This window comes from Nymphalis io, chromosome 8 (genome assembly GCF_905147045.1).
Source record: "Nymphalis io chromosome 8, ilAglIoxx1.1, whole genome shotgun sequence".
NCBI lineage: Eukaryota > Metazoa > Arthropoda > Insecta > Lepidoptera > Nymphalidae > Nymphalis > Nymphalis io.
Window position 1 is genome coordinate 4,166,856 of NC_065895.1, and position 17,607 is coordinate 4,184,462.

Here is a 17,607-nt window from a genome sequence, read left to right on the forward strand (position 1 = left end):
TGGAAGATTGAATAAAAAATTATATGTTTACATACTTTCCTTTTATTCTTATTATATTAATAATATTTAACAATTTCTAAAAACTAATACTTTTTATTGTCTTCGCAGTTCATCTTCCTTATCTTCTAAACAATAAATACCGTTGCACTCCGATAATAAGTTTTTAATTGACTTATATTTTACAACAAATTTCTCAGACTAAACAATTATAAAAATGTTTTTTTTTGCAATTGTAATTTTTTATAACATTAGAGAAAATTAAGTAATAACAAAGTTGTGACAGATTTTAATGAGAATGGGACAATTAATTCACTAAGTTATCATCCACACCACACTCTCGCCAATCTCAAGAGAGTAATTCGAGCAATTATAGCAGTTATATGACAAGACGTCACGTCAGGTGCTAATAGATTTAAGCAGTGATATTATGTAAGAAATCAAATGTTGCAAACCGTCTTACAGTGATATATTATTTTAATGCGTGACGTATTAAAATTATTATAATCGTTTATCGTCGCATATCGCTTGAGTTTGACAATTCTTGATCGTGTTCTGAGTGAGTTTATTAACAGATATTGTTTTTCGAAGTGTATTGATTACAATTTATAAACCTTACGACAATACTTTAATAACATAGTCATGACAACCCAGCACAATAATTATTTTGAAAAACATAAATATATGGAATAATTTTTTGTTTTATTCGCTTTAAACCTGCATGACATAGTCATTAAAATTTCTTTCTCTCTGTGAAATACTTTTCGTTTTATTCGTTTTCAACCTGCAGAACATACTTTTTAGTCTGTAAACGCGAAAACTACCTACAAACGCAAATACACCTCCGTATTCAATGTCCATTAGTTCACTATCACGGACACAGCCCACAAATAAATAAACTTAATTACACTTAGTTATATACATCTTAATTAAATATATTTCGACTTAGTCTGCTAGTATTATGTACATTTTCAAAGTCGTTTTAAGACGATCTTTCAATAATTTCAATCAATTAAGTAATACATCAGCTGGTCTGTAGTTACCACAGCTCGGTAATGAATCAAGAACCAGTTTTGGGATAGACAGAGGTACGCTTATGATAATAGCAACTGGTAAAGAGAAAGAACATGACCTACACTCCAGAAGCCAACTTCCACCAACCGTTGGCGTAAATCTCACAATCGTAAATCCCTTATTTGGGACCATAACAGTGTCCTTCATTGGCGGATTCTTTAAGTTTCTGTAAACAAAAATAATTAGAATTACTATACAATTTATACATTTAAATATGGGCTTTTAGCTTATAAAAAATAGTAGGCATCGGTCACGATATGTTTTTATAGATGTAGATTAATATAAGTAAAATGATTACATAGTAACTTATTGATGTGTATGATTTTTTATAGCTTATATGTTTGTATTTGGAAGGTGTCGTTAGCTCAACGCATGAAGACTATAGAAGTAAATGCTTAATCAACGGAATGTCAGTCATTGTGTCATTCCATGCTTTGGGATCACGTGTTTTGGGAAACGATTTGTTAAAAAAGGAAGAACATTCGACTAGAGCATTAACCTCTGTTCGGTCGTGTCATTTTAATTATAATTAAATATTTTAAAATTCAAATATATCTTTTTAAAAAAGTATGTCTTGCTCCCGTAAACTTATCTAGGTTATGAACTCATTAAAATCAACCACAAAAAATGCACTATAAATATAAAACATATGTTTCGAAAATAAAAATAAAAAATATAACGGGCTTACTTAATAAACATTGCTTACGACTGCTTAGTTAAACGCTGATTTCACTGTTTCTGCCATTATTAATTTGACATTAGAATGAAGAAGACACAACATTGTTTATCTAGTCACCCGCTGACAACGTTTATAAGGAAGTTATTAATCCATGGAAACGACTACAACTGATTTAATTTTAAAATATAACGAGCACAATCAATACGACTTAAATGAAATGACTTGCTGTGAATCTGATGTTCATATGTCAATAAATAAAATGAAATGTTACCTTTATTGTAGCGAATAATATTGTATTTTAAAAATATACGTATAATGGTGTATTTTAAAAAAAAATATTGAAAAAAAAAGTCACCGTTACTACGCGATTATTTTACTTCCTCTAACTTATATAAGAATATACAAAAACAAAATAAGTAATATTTGCATATTATAACAAAAGACTTCATTTATTTTATTTAAATTAAAATTAAAAATAATAATTGTGGAAGCAATCATGAATCCAGATTTATCTGCAAATGTTACTCTGTTTTTCTGTCTATGCTTCACGATTACTTAACTCCTTAAATAGGTTAAGGAGTAATTAAATTTAATTATATCGATGCCTAGCAAAGGATCTAGATAAAGGCATAAAATACGGGGTTAAAGGGCAAAAAAGCTACGCGAAGACTTGAAGATTGTTATAAATATTATTAGTGGTTTATTATTGGTTTGTATATTAGATGAGATGAGACGATGATGAGAAATATCACGAAGCGTTCGTGAAAGTTATGATAACTCCTAAAGTTCTGAAACTCCTTCAGTTTCAAAATTTTGCTGTGATTATATAAAAGAAAAAAATTAAATATTTAAAAGATAAAAATTAAAATTATAATTAAAAATTTTAAATTTAACAAAAACGGAAATAAAGAACAATTTGCAATGTTAATGACTTTTCATTCATCATTGTTAAAGTTTTTGTATCGCAATTCATCGCAACTTGTATAAAAAACTAAACACAAATAAAATTTATTTGAATTTATTTTTGTCTGCCTTTATTTACAAGCCTAGTGCGAAAAATTTCTGAGACTCCTTTGATAGGAAACCAAATTTTTTTATTAGTTGTACTGAAGGTTTGAACCCAAGACTAACGTGGAATGGACTTGTGGCTCATTTATAAGTATAGTTTTTTCCTAATATATTATTATTATTATTATAATAAAAAATTATACATTTTTAACTAAATGAACTTTTTGGTTTTCTTTTAATTAAAAAATATATATCAACCATCAACATGACTGTAGTGGCTTGAAGTCATAGGCGAATGTTTCCCTCACAAATAACGTGAACGTACTGCGCCTGATCCCGTCTGATTTGGGGACGAATTCTACCAACACTACAACATTACACTTTATCGCAATTGAATCGAAACTTAATCGTTACTATTTAGCCGTTTTTTTATTTATTAATTTAATTATTCACTATTGTCGTCAACGTTAACAATTACGTTTGATTATGATATTCCGATATATGGTAACATAATGTCAGTTTGGTTGATCCTATAGATATAATAATCGAAGTTGGATTGAAACTGAATACTAATTTATAACGATTACGATATATTTCCGATATTGTAACCGTTATAAATTAGTAACATTGGCCGTGTTCGATTGCCGAATTATCGGATTTCGTGAAGAAATAGAGAGCGCACCTGCTTTTATGCACACATATGTATATTATGCACTATAATATATATATCCGGATCTTTGAATAGCCCGAATATTCATACGTTCACATACACACAGATATCTTTCTACTGCCTTCAACGAAGCGTGAATATATGTTAAATTTTACACTTCTGAATACTAAACCAAATGTTTAACTAAATTACAAGATGAGAACTATAAAAATAATTATTTTCCAATGATTGACCTATAAATACATTTAACTACCAGTAACAATTACAGTAGGAATGGTTAATTCTTATTGTAATTGTCACAAGGTCATAATTTGTAAAATTATTTTACAGCCATTACTGAATATAATTATAAATATTTTTGATATTATTATTAAATAATTGTGTTTTTTGTACCCAATTATTTGTTTTATGAATTAATTAAGTAAGATTTTTTACTATATTTAATTCTTTAAGTATTTATTATATATGAGTTGAATGAAACTTATATCATTCTTAAAGTCATGTGCCATAGAAAAACTAGTAAAAAATATTTAAAAAAAAATTGAGTTTCGACTACACTAAACATTTATTTTTAACGACTAAGAATTTGATGTTGTTTCATTAGTAATAGAAATAACTATATATTCCTGCCTTATATTTATTCCAGTTATAGTTATTCCATATTATAGTTATTCCAGTGGGTAGATATAAGGTGGCGTATGCCAAAATCCGGGGCCAATAGATAAGGTTATTGAGTTTTTTATCGAAGATTCTCAGTAACAGCTCGGAGCCTGGAAGTCGGATGTGTGTACAATTCCGTGCCTCGCAAATCACGTAATGCAGTTGGTCCTGCTGTTAAACTATTTCCAGTCGTGTTGGATTGCTGTCCCATCGGATTATGGGAGGAATACACTTAGAATTAGACGAAGGGAATAGAAAGTGCATCATCATTATCGTGCGTGGTGTGTTACATCAAGTGTGTGTGTGATAATATGTTCTGCGCAGCGCGCTAATCTCTCTGGAGATTGTCCACCATGTCTTATATCGGCCAACTGGACATCATCATCATAATATACTTATAACATTTACATAATACCTTGTAATTAATCCATCGCGTTCCAATCTTTGAACCCCCTCTTTGGTTATAGGTTTATTGTCAGGACTTTTCCAGGTTGTAACCACTTGCATACCATAACCGTGCATGTGAAAGGTATAAGAATCGTTAGTTCTGAGACCTGCAATTAAATTTATTGTATTTACAGCTGAGTTGCTTTACAAACACTAAAAGATCACAAATAAATAAAGCCTTTCTTGATCAAATTTTAACAATCATAAAAATCCCAAAAGTTTAATATTCAAAAAGTTTCGTGGGATTTATATTATGTTGAATAATATAACAAAAACTGTTTCGAAAATTTTGCAAATTTTTTTTTATATTGAAAACATTAAGTAGTTAAGATTACTTTTTGATACATTATATTTAGTCACAATGCATGCATTGTTCAACTTATTTTGTATTTACACAAGAAATACATTTCCGTATGAGACTTCGTCTACGTATTTCTTTGGAAAATAAAACTGATAATTTTAATACGGACTACGGATTAAGACTTGTATGGTCGATCTCGATTCCCGAGTTACTGAGTTCAAGCCAAAAAATGTTCCGTAACCGTCCGCAGTCTGGAAGTTAACAGTTATGCCTATGACCCAGAAAGCACATACAGCCTAGATTCTGTCCGATCGTGTCGGTTTTGCCGACCCATCGATTTATGAGACTGAGGGTGGGTACAAAGAGTGCACGTGTGTTTGCGCACACACTTGTAAACCAACAATATTAAATTAACTAAGGGAGCTAAAGTAAAAAGATGCACGGAATACATATATAAAGACGATATACAATGTTTATAGTAAAAACCATACCTTCATTTGCTAAGACCAGTTCCACAACTTCGTTTAGTTTGGCATTTAAAACCAGTACACATTGAGGTTGCTTGTTATTTGCTTCCTCTCCAACAAGACAGACGGTTTCTGGACGAACATCTCGTGGTTTTAGTAAATACGGCGCATTAGGGTATAGAAAATTTTTACCGTTTATCTGAATAACATTATCTTGTGACGCTGAAAAAAAATACTGGGTCATTTAATTTTTTTAATCTATTTACTTTTTATTCAAAGTCATATTATTAAACTAATATTTTAAAACTTTACGTTGAACTTAAATGAGTTTAAAAAATAACTGAGCTAATGAAATCTAAATAAAATAAGCTATTAAGAGGGTAGGTTACTTAAAAAATGGAAATGAAATTATTTACACATTACAAATAGCCCAACGTTGTACCATAGTTGGATTAAAACAAATTGGACGGATTCCAGAACAAATTCACAACTTAACTGGATACTTACATAGCACTGCTGGTATAAAAGGCTTTTTTGGCACAGCATCGCTTATGTAACGAAAATCAATATCGTTGTCCTTGAACTTTGGATGTGTTTTATCAATTCCTAGATAAATCGATTTAACGCTGTTAACAGAAGGTACATCTCGATACGATTGCAATTGTTGACTGCTGATCGTCTCTCTCGTTTCTAATTCAGAATCTGAGTCCATGTTCTTAAAATAAACAATTCAATGATAAATATCAATTACAAGATTGTAATTATAACGCTTGTCATGTATATAATCTAAATGTAAAGCGGGTGAAACTGTGAAGCGTACCTACTTATATATGTTATTACATACTCAAACCTACTCCAAAATGTGTATCTTCTGGTATAAGTTTTATGTATATTGAATAAGTCGTTTGGCATTACATAAAAAAACGTCTCCTCATTTATTAGTATAAATTTTACAGTGGTAGATTCGACATTCAAACTTCACGTCAATGCTATATTTTGAAATCTTATATTCTGGCTTGCTGCCAATTATAAAGATTAAGATAAAGAAAGATAAATTAAAGGTGAAGAATTTGTTTGTTTGGACGCCTTGATCTATCATATTGATAAGATTATATCTCACATTAAATAGTGTATTTATTGAGAGAGATTATATACTATATAAAATCAGGCTACGGTTAGCAGTAACATTTACGGGTAAAACTGCAAAGAGCAACTAGTTATTCATACATTTGTATTTATATTTATAAGTATCGCCTTGAAATCATTAAAATTACTTGGTAGTAGGGCTTTGCGCAAGCCCGCCTGAGTAGGTACCACCCACTCATCACATACTCTACCACCAAACAGAAATACTTAGTATCGTGTTCCGGTTTGAAGGGTGAGAGCCAGGCACAAGGGACATTACATCGCAGTTCCCAAGATTAGTGGGTCGTTGACGATTTAAGGAATGGTGAAGGTGACCATTTACTATCAGGTGTCCCACTTGCCCGTCCTCCTTCGTATATTCAAATATGATATGGTAACTATAATCAAAATTAAAAAAAAACATGTTAAGGTTATGTACTAAATCTTTACCGGTTCTTGAGTTAGCATAGAAGTGTAGTTAAATCCAGAATACAAAAGCATGGCGTGTGCTTTTAATCCTTCACAGTATCCCTCACCGGTGACGCCAATCCAGTAGCCACCACTTTGTTGATCCGCTTTAACGACTACATCCATTCGCTCTCCTGTAATGATTATTTATTGTCCACCTTATTGTCTCCACTAATTACGTTTTAGTATATTATTCATACAGAGAAACGGATATTTTTGTTAATTTTTATCTTATAAATAATTGTAAGACATTTTATGTTGTTGCTTATATAATCTTTTACGAGAAAATATTGTTCCACCGTTTTATTTAATCATGATTTGTGCAGTAATTATTTAAACATTTGTTGATTTAAAAATTTAATTAAGTGTCGAAAAAGATTTGTCAAACGCTTTGTACAACATGAATACTGTATATTTTATATAAATAAGTAAAACGATATTGTTTTAAAAACATGTTGATGAATTACGCAATAGCTTAAAATAATATAAATATTATTGTAAATTATTGTTACTTGGAATATAAAATAAGAACGTATTAATGAATATGATATAATAAAGTACAAATTATTTCTTTAAATAATTAGTTTATTAATTATTAGTTTGTCCGTGTGAGGTTTGATCCTTTTTGGTATCCCTGACAACGTCAAACGACTTCATGATGATCGGTCGAGTAGTCAAGACGTGAAGGCGTAATAACAAACAAAATCACTTTCGCCTTTATATTTAGCAAGGATACAAGCCATCTCAAAGATTGTCCTGTAGCATTGTACTCACAACGGTCACCGTATTAAATCTCTGAACCGCTAGGCTCAGTCTATGTGCTTAATAAGCGACATCATCCCAAAAATTTGGAACAGTTTCTTAGAAAGATCTTATTTATTATTTTAGTATTTGATGTCGACCGATCAGTAGTTCATATTATCATAAATAAATAATAACGTAAAATAAAACGTAACATTTATATATGCAAATATAATTTCAACTACAAGATCGGTTTAAATAATTCAGTTATCTCTCAGTTTTATTTCAAGCACGTTGGTAACGTACAAATAGGAACTCAACTTCGCGAAGGAAAACTGTTTATTCCCACGATAAATAACAGATTATTTTTAAATGCATAGTTGTTATAAAAACATGTTATAAAAACAGTTCTCTTTGAACTGTTTTTATATTATTTCACTAGACACGTAATAATGGACAAATGTAAAAAAGCCGAGCCCAGTGGTAAGAACGCGTGAATCTCAACCGATGATCGTGAGTTCAAACCCGGGCAAGCACCACTGACTTTTTATGTACTTAATTTGTGATTATAATTCATCTTGTGCTTTACGGTGAAGGAAAACAGTTCACTTAGAACTGTTTTTATAACATGTTTTTATAACAACTATGCATATAAAAATAATCTGTTATTTATCGTGGGAATAAACAGTTTTCCTTCGCGAAGTTGAGTTTTTTTATTATAATAATATATTTGTAACAAGTGCCTGGTCTAATTTTCTTTTATATATCATTAATTGAATATCGTAATTTATTAAACTCCAGCAGAAATCCTGTATAGTTTATATGAAAAAAACAACAAAAATTAAAATTAAATGAAAGCTCAATAAGCACTTTATGAAACCAACTTTCAATTATGTATATAATAATAAAGTACATTAATATGTTACATAGCTATTAGCAAAACAATAAGCTAGTGATTTAAATTCATATAAAGATTATTTATTTAACCAAATGATATTACAATTACATTAAAAAAACTCAAGAAAAAGATAAATCTATACTCTTACGTAAAGCCGAAAAGTCTGATTTCTGAAGTCTTAGCCAAAAAATATTATTGTGTTAGATAAGCCGTTTATTGAGTATATTGTTTATATTTGCCTTATCTAATGGTTCTGAGGAATTATTTCTAAAATATTTCACAATACATAGTTTCAATAGAGCCAAGATGGCCCAGTGGTGAGAACGCGTGAATCTTAACTGATAATTGCGAGTTCAACCTTAGGTAAGTACTACTGAATGTTTACGTGCTTAATATGTGCTTATGATTCATCACATCATCGGCGGTAAAGCAAAACATCGTGAAGAATTTTGCATGTATCTAATTTCACTGAAATCCTATCACATGTGTATCTGGGGTGAATCAACCCAATTTGAAAAAGCTCAAAATCTTATCATCAAAGGGAAAGGAGTCATTAGGTGAGTGGGACATTAACAGGCTGTTATTTTTAGCTTCAGTAGTACGAGTATATCAAACAAAATTAAACGAATCATGTGATCCCCACATTACATATGATATTTTTTTTAATTCACAACAGCAAGGCCGGCGTCACCAAATGTCACACTTTCGCTTGTTGTCAATGTCTATATTGACATTGTAATATGTAATACAAACTTTAATTATGGTCATTGTACCATATTATTGAATTTTAAAGCATATTGAATGTTGAGGCTGTTTAAAAAATATTGTATATAATCCATACTCATATTATAAAGAGGTAAAATTTCTGAGTTTGTGAGGTTATAGGGGGTAATCTCTGGATCTACTAAACCGATTTTAAAAATTCTTTTACCAATAGAAAGCCACGTTATTTGTGAGTGTCATGGGCTATATATTAACCCGAAAAATGAAGACTTTTTCGTGGTAGTTGGATTTGCAAAGCAAGTCGGAGAAAAAACGGTCAAACGAAAAGGTTTCTTACGAACGTTGCCTTAAAAATGAGAGATATATAATTGAGTTCTAGAAAAAAATTGTAGAGCTTAATAATGTCTACAAAAAAGTCAGCAACAGCATATGTCTAGCTTTTATATTTAAATCACAAAAAGTAGTCTTTATATTAAAAAATAAATGAAATCGTTAGGTCATGTTTATTGGTCATATTATCAACAATTATGATTTTTTATCAATATAAGTAAACTTATCGTCTCAAGTGTTTAAAAAAAATAACTTTTCCCTTTTACTGCATATAATTTGGACAAACTGTTAAAGAGATAATACGACATAGATATTAGGACAACTGTGACGGTGTCTGAATCTATTGAGTGATATTTCTATCAGACGGTTTTTTCATATACAATACGTCAATCTATTTAGAAATAAATTGCTTTATCACCAAGTTATATTTAGATAAAATTCGTTTTTTACCGTATGTTTTTGGTTGCATAGTACCGAACCGTGTTATGTAAAACACAAACATTTTTGAACGGATTTCCAAAAAATATTGTTTTCTATTTATGGGTATAAATTAATTTAAAACATTTTATATATGAAAACAGTAATATGTTTTGGGTGTATGTATATTTTTAAAAGACATATATTTATTTAAAAACATTTAAAAACGTAAATACTGACGATTATAATAAATTCTGAAAACCAATTTTCTCTTAATCCCTTAAAGCGTATAGCCTGTCATAAATGAAAACACATACAGCTTATTCCGGAATACAGAGACATAGCAAGCCGATGCCAAAACTTAAAAACTTGGTCCAATTAATTAAACCAACTCAATAATTATTGCCTCGCAGCATGTGACTGAAATAAATATATTATTTCACAAGACACGTAATAATGGACAAATGTAAAAAAAGCCGAGATCGCCCAGTGGTAAGAACGCGTGAATCTCAATCGATGATCGTGAGTTCAAACCCGGGCAAGCACCACTGACTTTTTATGTACTTAATTTGTGATTATAATTCATCTTGTGCTTTACGGTGAATGAAAACATCGTGAGGAAACCTGCATGTGTCTAATTTCACTGAAATTCTGCCACATGTATATTCCACCAACCCGCACTGGAGCAGCGTGGTGGAATAAGCTTCAAACCTTCTCCTTAAAACGGGAGAGGAGGCCTTCAGCCCAGCAGTGGGACATTCACGGGCTGTTACGGTAAAAATTTCATACTTGCAATATTTTACAAGCAATCGGATACTTCGATCGGATCGGATTCATACTTGCAATTATAGCAATCGGATAGAAAGTGAAAATAAACACCGTAACCGGTTTGTTGACCTTAAACTCCGAAGCGAAATATAACAAGCGAAACCTTTCTCCTCTCACTCAAACGAGGGAAATATAAGTATATAGTCGCTATAGTTAGACTAAGAATCTTAAATAAAATATTCTGTCATATGAATACTAGTCTAACTTTCGTGTTTCTTAATAGTTCTCGATAGAATTTGCATTCCGAACAGGTAGCATCGTGTTAAATTGACACCTTGTAAAATGAAAAACTAAAGTTGTTGCATATAAAGATTTTAGAAGAGTTTTGTCAAAGAGATAAACTCAACAAGTTTTACACTTGTTTTAATAATTTTATGCTCAGGCATGCAATTCAGCATTCAATCGGCTGTGTTATATTTTATAAAAAGGTGGATGGACTTAGTTGTCTTATAACGATTTTATATTAAGTTATTCTTGACAAAGTGTGTCCTTGGTCTTGCAAATCCCAAAGCCAAATCAAATCTAGATTTGTTTGTTGACTATTCTGGCCAATAAATTTTTATCGAACTGTTATTGCCAAAAATATCGGTCGGCTCGTATTGCAGTCACATCGGATTATGATAGTGAAGAAATAGAAGGTGATTCGGTGTTTCCGCACATTTATGCACTAAAATAAATGCATAAGTATGCATGAGTAATTGGCTAACCTCCGTTGATAATGGCCGTCTTTACCGGAATCGGTCAAGAAAACAACATAATACAACATTGTAAGATTTATAAATATGTCATCCCTTCCATATATATAACAAATATTATATATATATATATATATATTTTTTTTTTTTTTTTTTTTTTTTTTTTTTTTTTTTTTTTTTTTTTTTTTTTTTTTTTTTTATAGTAAAGGAAGGCGGACGAGCATATGGGCCACCTGATGGTAAGTGGTCACCAACGCTCTTAGACATTGGCATTGTAAGAAATGTCAACCATCGCTTACATATCCAATGCGCCACCAACCTTGGGAACTAAGATTTTATGTCCCTTGTGCCTGTAATTACACTGGCTCACTCACCCTTCAAACCGGAACACAACAATATCAAGTATTGCTGTTTTGCGGTAGAATATCTGATGAGTGGGTGGTACCTACCCAGACGAGCTTGCACAAAGCCCTACCACCAGTATAATAACATTAAGATGTTCTCGACGTTAGAAAGACACTAAATGGAAAAATGTACGATTCGATGAGATTTGTAAATAATACTTATCGTAACTCGCCGTGTTACGCTGTGTTGAATAATCTTCTATATCAATAAGTCCTTTGGTCATTCTCGAACAGGAATCAATGATTTTTAGTCATAACTAATTACCATACTATTTCAATAATAATTATCGTGGAATTGTGAAAGGAATGTATGTAATGTTAAATTATAATTAATATTAACGGTACTTCAAACTAGACAACTAAAATATAAAAATAATTCAAAATGACAACTAAATACGACATAAATTAATCAATATATATCCACTTTAAAATGGTTAACACATAATCTATTAAAAACCGTTTAGACACGCAAATTGATACTAATACGTATATTATATCACACTTAACGGATCAAATAGTAAAAACAAATATAATATTTGTAAAAGACATTCGGAAATTTGGTGAAAGGGGTTTATGCAAGACCGTCTATGTAAGTGTCACATATTTTTACGTTATCTTTTCTCTTTCACCAAATAGCAAAGTGTATTACTATGTTTTTTTTTTTTTTATAGAATAGGAAGGCGGACGAGCATATGGGCCACCTGATGGTAAGTGGTCACCAACGCTCTTAGACATTGGCATTGTAAGAAATGTCAACCATCGCTTACATATCCAATGCGCCACCAACCTTGGGAACTAAGATTTTATGTCCCTTGTGCCTGTAATTACACTGGCTCACTCACCCTTCAAACCGGAACACAACAATATCAAGTATTGCTGTTTTGCGGTAGAATATCTGATGAGTGGGTGGTACCTACCCAGACGAGCTTGCACAAAGCTCTACCACCAGTAAACAGTAAATGTTTCGGATTTAAATGTTAGTGAGCCAGTGTAATTACAGCCACACCCACAATGAATATAAACAACACTAATCTAGTAACGTAGTCATAAATACATTACTTAACATTAAACATATTTACTTAGTGGTAGGTTTTATGCAAGCCCATCTGGTTTCACCCCTGACTCATCATATATTCTACAGCTAAATAGTGTTCTAATTTGACGCAACATCGTAGTTCCCAAGGCGCATTGGCGTTGTAAGTAATGTTTAATATTACCAACACCTGCAATATCTATTTGCCACACTGTGTTTTAGCAAGAAAAAAAAATACCTGGATACAGTTTAACAGCGGTCGTCATAGCTGGCTGAACGGATTTCCCATCGGTCTCTATGACGGTCATCACATGCCGAGAAACGTGAATTACTAGAGGACATTCTAAAGCGATTGCGTTGATCAAACGTAACCGGTATCCGTAGCCTGGTATCACAAATATCCTGCAAAGAAATAGTTTAGTAAAATATGTTTTAACTGTGTGCAAAGCTTTGGTTACCGTGTTATTTAATTCTTCTATATCTTTACTATTATAAAGCTATTACTATATTTAAATTAAATATATTTTGATCACAAGATCTGATAATCATGTTCGGTAAATTCGTTCGTCTGATTCCTCAGTCCTCTTCATCAAAAATGACTAACGCGCTTACTGTGGCAAACGTTCGCTATTAGAACCAAATTCTAATGAACATAAGAGCTAGCTATAGGACTTCTTTAAAGAGATCCTGCATCCTTTTCTGCTGGTAAACCTTAATATTGCATAGTAAGGAATTTTACATTTGTCTATATAAACTTGAAATAGTATTCATATGTGTGGGATGTGTGAATGACGACACCGTCGTTGTGTCTAGTATAAAGTATTTTGTAAATTCGATGTATTAATTGCAAACGGCATTTTTCGTCTCATCATACAATCTCCATTATTGTCTGTCTGGCAGACATTGAAAAAGTTCACAATAATGTTATGTGGGTGGATAAAATCCTTTTATAAACTATTGCATAAAACCTTAATTTGTCCCATAATGACCTACGCAAACCGTGACTTTACTCAAAGCGAACTCTCTCTATTAAGGAAAATACAGGTAAATCAAAAGGATTTTTTGCATATCGCCGCAAAACAGCATATGAAGTTGTATAATTTATATATTTCTATAATTCAAACTAAATAATACTTAAACATAAATCCACTTAACTATAGAATAACATTATTATTTGCGCAACCACAAATTCAGCTTTGTTTCGTTCGTTTTCGTTTATTCGTTTGTATTTATTCTTACAATTTATAAAAGATTATATTTATCGTTGCATTTCCATCTTTCTAATGATCTGCGCTATACTGCAACTATACTTTCTAATCAACAATAAATTGTCGGTGATTCCATCAACAATTTAGTATTTATACTACAACACGCGATGTCAAAACTATATACTTACATCACAGAAAACGTTATATTGTCAAAGTGCTTACGGACTTTTACAATATAATGCAATATTATTAATTGCGACTACGCTTTATTCTTTATATACAATTAGAGTATATAAAATATAGAGAATTTGAAAGGTGAGGTGAGAATTGAGGTTTTGCAGCCGAAACAAACGATCTCCTCCAAGCAAGTAACTATAACTTTGAATAAATAATGGTAAGGTTCTTGATGAATGTGATAAAAAATAAATATTTTTTTAAAGTCCTCACTTTTAAACGTCATGTAACGGGCGTTTTATTAAATGCTTATTGCTCATTTTTTCTTACAACATTTATTTGACATTCGAAATATTAAAATATAATATTGTTGAGCTAATCATCGCCTAAATATCATTAATAGGTAACCTCCATTTCAATTATTAACCTTATTGATTAAATCATCGAAGTGATGTCAACGCGTACGCTCCATAATGTAAACCGTATTATTTTTCGACAAACAACATAAGTGAAACTGGAATGGCTAATAATATTGTAATGTGTGTGTATTCTTATACTAGCGTTAATGCCTTACAAAACGAAGATGAATTCGTACTAAGCCCAGTATTATAATATATTTTATATTGTGTCAGCAAGCCATAAGAATTTATAGTCTATGTCGTAAACACTTTTATCACAAAAAAAAGTTTTTAAAACACTTTATAGCAAATTAGTAGTTAGTAGGATCTGATAATTGATGGTCGCTGTTGAATCAAATAGCGATACTTACTTTGTGCTAACTTCATCTCCATTAACCAGTATACTATCAGGTCGTATCTGATTTGCGTCTTCAAGTCTTGCTGTCAATAATTCCGGAAATCTAGCGCCAATGATTAGGGTATGTTCATCACTTCTATCATAATCGTATAGTCCAGCATGAGGTTCTAAAGGTTGTGGTTGGTCGACTATAAGAGCTCCGTAAACACCATCGCTCTGATGTAAAACTGTAAAGGAAATTATTGTTATATTTCCCTCAAAATTACTGTAGTTTTAAACACCATTGTGCTTATTAAAATAAATATATTTAACTTAATAGTATAAAAGTTAAAATGAACCGAAATTATCGATCACAGCGTATATTTTTCAAAGATTTATTTTTTATAATATTTTTAAAGCGTAAAAAAAGGCTAATACATTTTAATACTACACTAAAGTTGATTTATAGTGTTCACCGTAAAAGTCGTTTGCTTTCTCCTCCTATTAAACGAGATAACCACAATAAATTTTATAACGAAATTAGAAATTGAAAAGTAAAAAGATATTTGTTATTATATAAGATATTTTTGTAAATATCATACCATAATTATTTACTTTTAACGTAGGTGGGGAATTTCCACTGTGTACCTGTGGCGCCTTTAGTCGCGTTTGCCTGGCCGTTTGATAGTAAAAGGGGGCAAGAGGGCGGAAGGTATAATCGACCTTAGAAAGTGGTATACATTTTTTGCAGTCTAAATGAGCTGACTATTTACCGTCACATGGTTGATTCAAAAATTATTAAAGAAGAAAATGAGCATATGACGAGATATGAATGAGAAACCAGAAAAATTGCGTCGACCCCAAAAAGAGAGGTTAGAGCAAATAAATGATAAATACTAAAAATATAGTTAAAGGTAATATAGTCAAATGAGGATGTAGGTAGACAAACGTTATCACATAGATACTATTACCTGAATCAGAATGATAAAAGAACGTTCCAGGAGACGAAGCAGCAAATGCATATTCGTAAACAGATCCATACGATATTGGACACTGTGTTATCATTGGTACTCCATCCATATACGGAGTTCCTCTTTGTTGGATTCCATGCCAATGCATCGTTATATCTTGACTGGGTATTTTGTTCGTGACTTTAACTACAATGATGTCATGTAAACAGACATGGATTGATGGTCCTGGGGTTTGACCATTGATAGTAAGTGCTGGCTTTTCATCTTCTCCAAACGCCGGTCTAATTTCGAAATCATAATGACACCTTCGAGGTTTCACGTTGAATTTACAAGGTCGGTTACACGATTTGTCTGAAACATACTCCACGCTGTGAGAGATCCTCAAATTATATTTTGTATTGCATTCAAAATAAATTTATATATTATGAATAACTGATAAACATTTAATAAATTTCGATAATGCACATTTATTTTTAAATTAAATTTAAACATTAATGTATATATAATAAATATGAATTTAATTCAAACTGAATTACTCTGCGAATAACAATAAGTACACCCAAGAAGTACATGACATACCGTTATTATAAATACATATATACAATTAAAAAGTATGTATCAATAGACTTACCGGAACTTTTGGTGGTGTCCGTTAGAAAGATATTATCATTGCTCGGCAAAAAACTTTCCAGAGATGCTTTACTATTATTGCTTAAATTTGCAATAATAAACAAAGAAAGAGTTACTAACCTCATCTTAAAAACACTACAAGCACAGATAACTTAGAGATTATTTAAAATAAAATCACTTTCATCGTCGAAGTGTTAGATTGTTTTGATACAAATGTACGTAATATTTTTGTATTTACAAAGTTATAACCCGCTTGGTTTGGTTCCTAGAATAAAACTGACGGAACGAGAAGTCGACAAGGCCCTCTGATCGCGAAAGCAAAGAACCATCTCTACATAAGTTTGTACTATTGTAAAATCAACCTTATTTTAATATTTTTAAGGTGTAAATTTGCTCAGATGTTAATTTGTAATTTTACTTTTAAAAGCCTACTTTTTCAGATTCACTTAAGCTGTGAAATATTTATTTATATTGTAATGTTTACAATATAGATAACATTTTATTCGCAAACACTTTTTGCATTAACTGTTGGACAAAAACTAATAGTTTTTTTTAGGCAATTCTAGAATATTAATTCTAAGTTCAAGGTTATGTTATGACGAGCATATTAAGTATCATGAATAGAATGATGTTGATAATTTTTAATTAAAACTTTAATAATAAGGCACACTTTATAGGCATATAATACCTAGTGCCTGTAATTATACCTATACTACTTCCGTTTAAAGAAATTTAAATCTATAAAGTGAAATCATAAAAATAACTTCTACGCAGTCGACTTCTTAGAAAAACATTTTTAGTTTCAAAGCGTCGTTGTTTATAACAAATCAAGGCAAAAAAGTGGTTATATAAGTTTATGCTCTTAGACATATTACATCACGTCACTATAGTATATTACTTATATTCATAATAAATTTTCGGAAA

The 17,607-nt window shown here is 31.1% G+C and overlaps 1 protein-coding gene across 1 annotated transcript; it reads right to left on the reverse strand.

The window, feature by feature from the left end:
• Positions 1–69: 69 nt before the first annotated feature.
• Positions 70–16,930, reverse strand: LOC126769838 (uncharacterized). Its single transcript, XM_050488719.1, has 9 exons — positions 16,685–16,930; positions 16,054–16,404; positions 15,117–15,330; positions 13,204–13,367; positions 6,879–7,030; positions 5,811–6,018; positions 5,328–5,525; positions 4,504–4,642; positions 70–1,237 (listed from the first exon to the last, which is right to left on the reverse strand). Exons 1-9 carry the CDS (start codon positions 16,806–16,808, stop codon positions 1,006–1,008), a joined length of 1,782 nt encoding a protein of 593 aa, XP_050344676.1. The 5' UTR covers positions 16,809–16,930; the 3' UTR covers positions 70–1,005.
• Between the last annotated feature and the right edge of the window lie 677 nt (positions 16,931–17,607).

Bases quoted from the DNA above. Each gene is read 5' to 3' on its own strand.
- LOC126769838 (XM_050488719.1), bottom strand. From the start codon at position 16,808: ATGAGGTTAGTAACTCTTTCTTTGTTTATTATTGCAAATTTAAGCAAT. The intron at 15,331-16,053 runs GTAATAGTATCT...TTTCCTTTACAG, and splicing joins CTTTTATCATTCTGATTCAG to TTTTACATCAGAGCGATGGT. The intron at 7,031-13,203 runs GTATTTTTTTTT...TAATCATTACAG, and splicing joins CGCTGTTAAACTGTATCCAG to GAGAGCGAATGGATGTAGTC.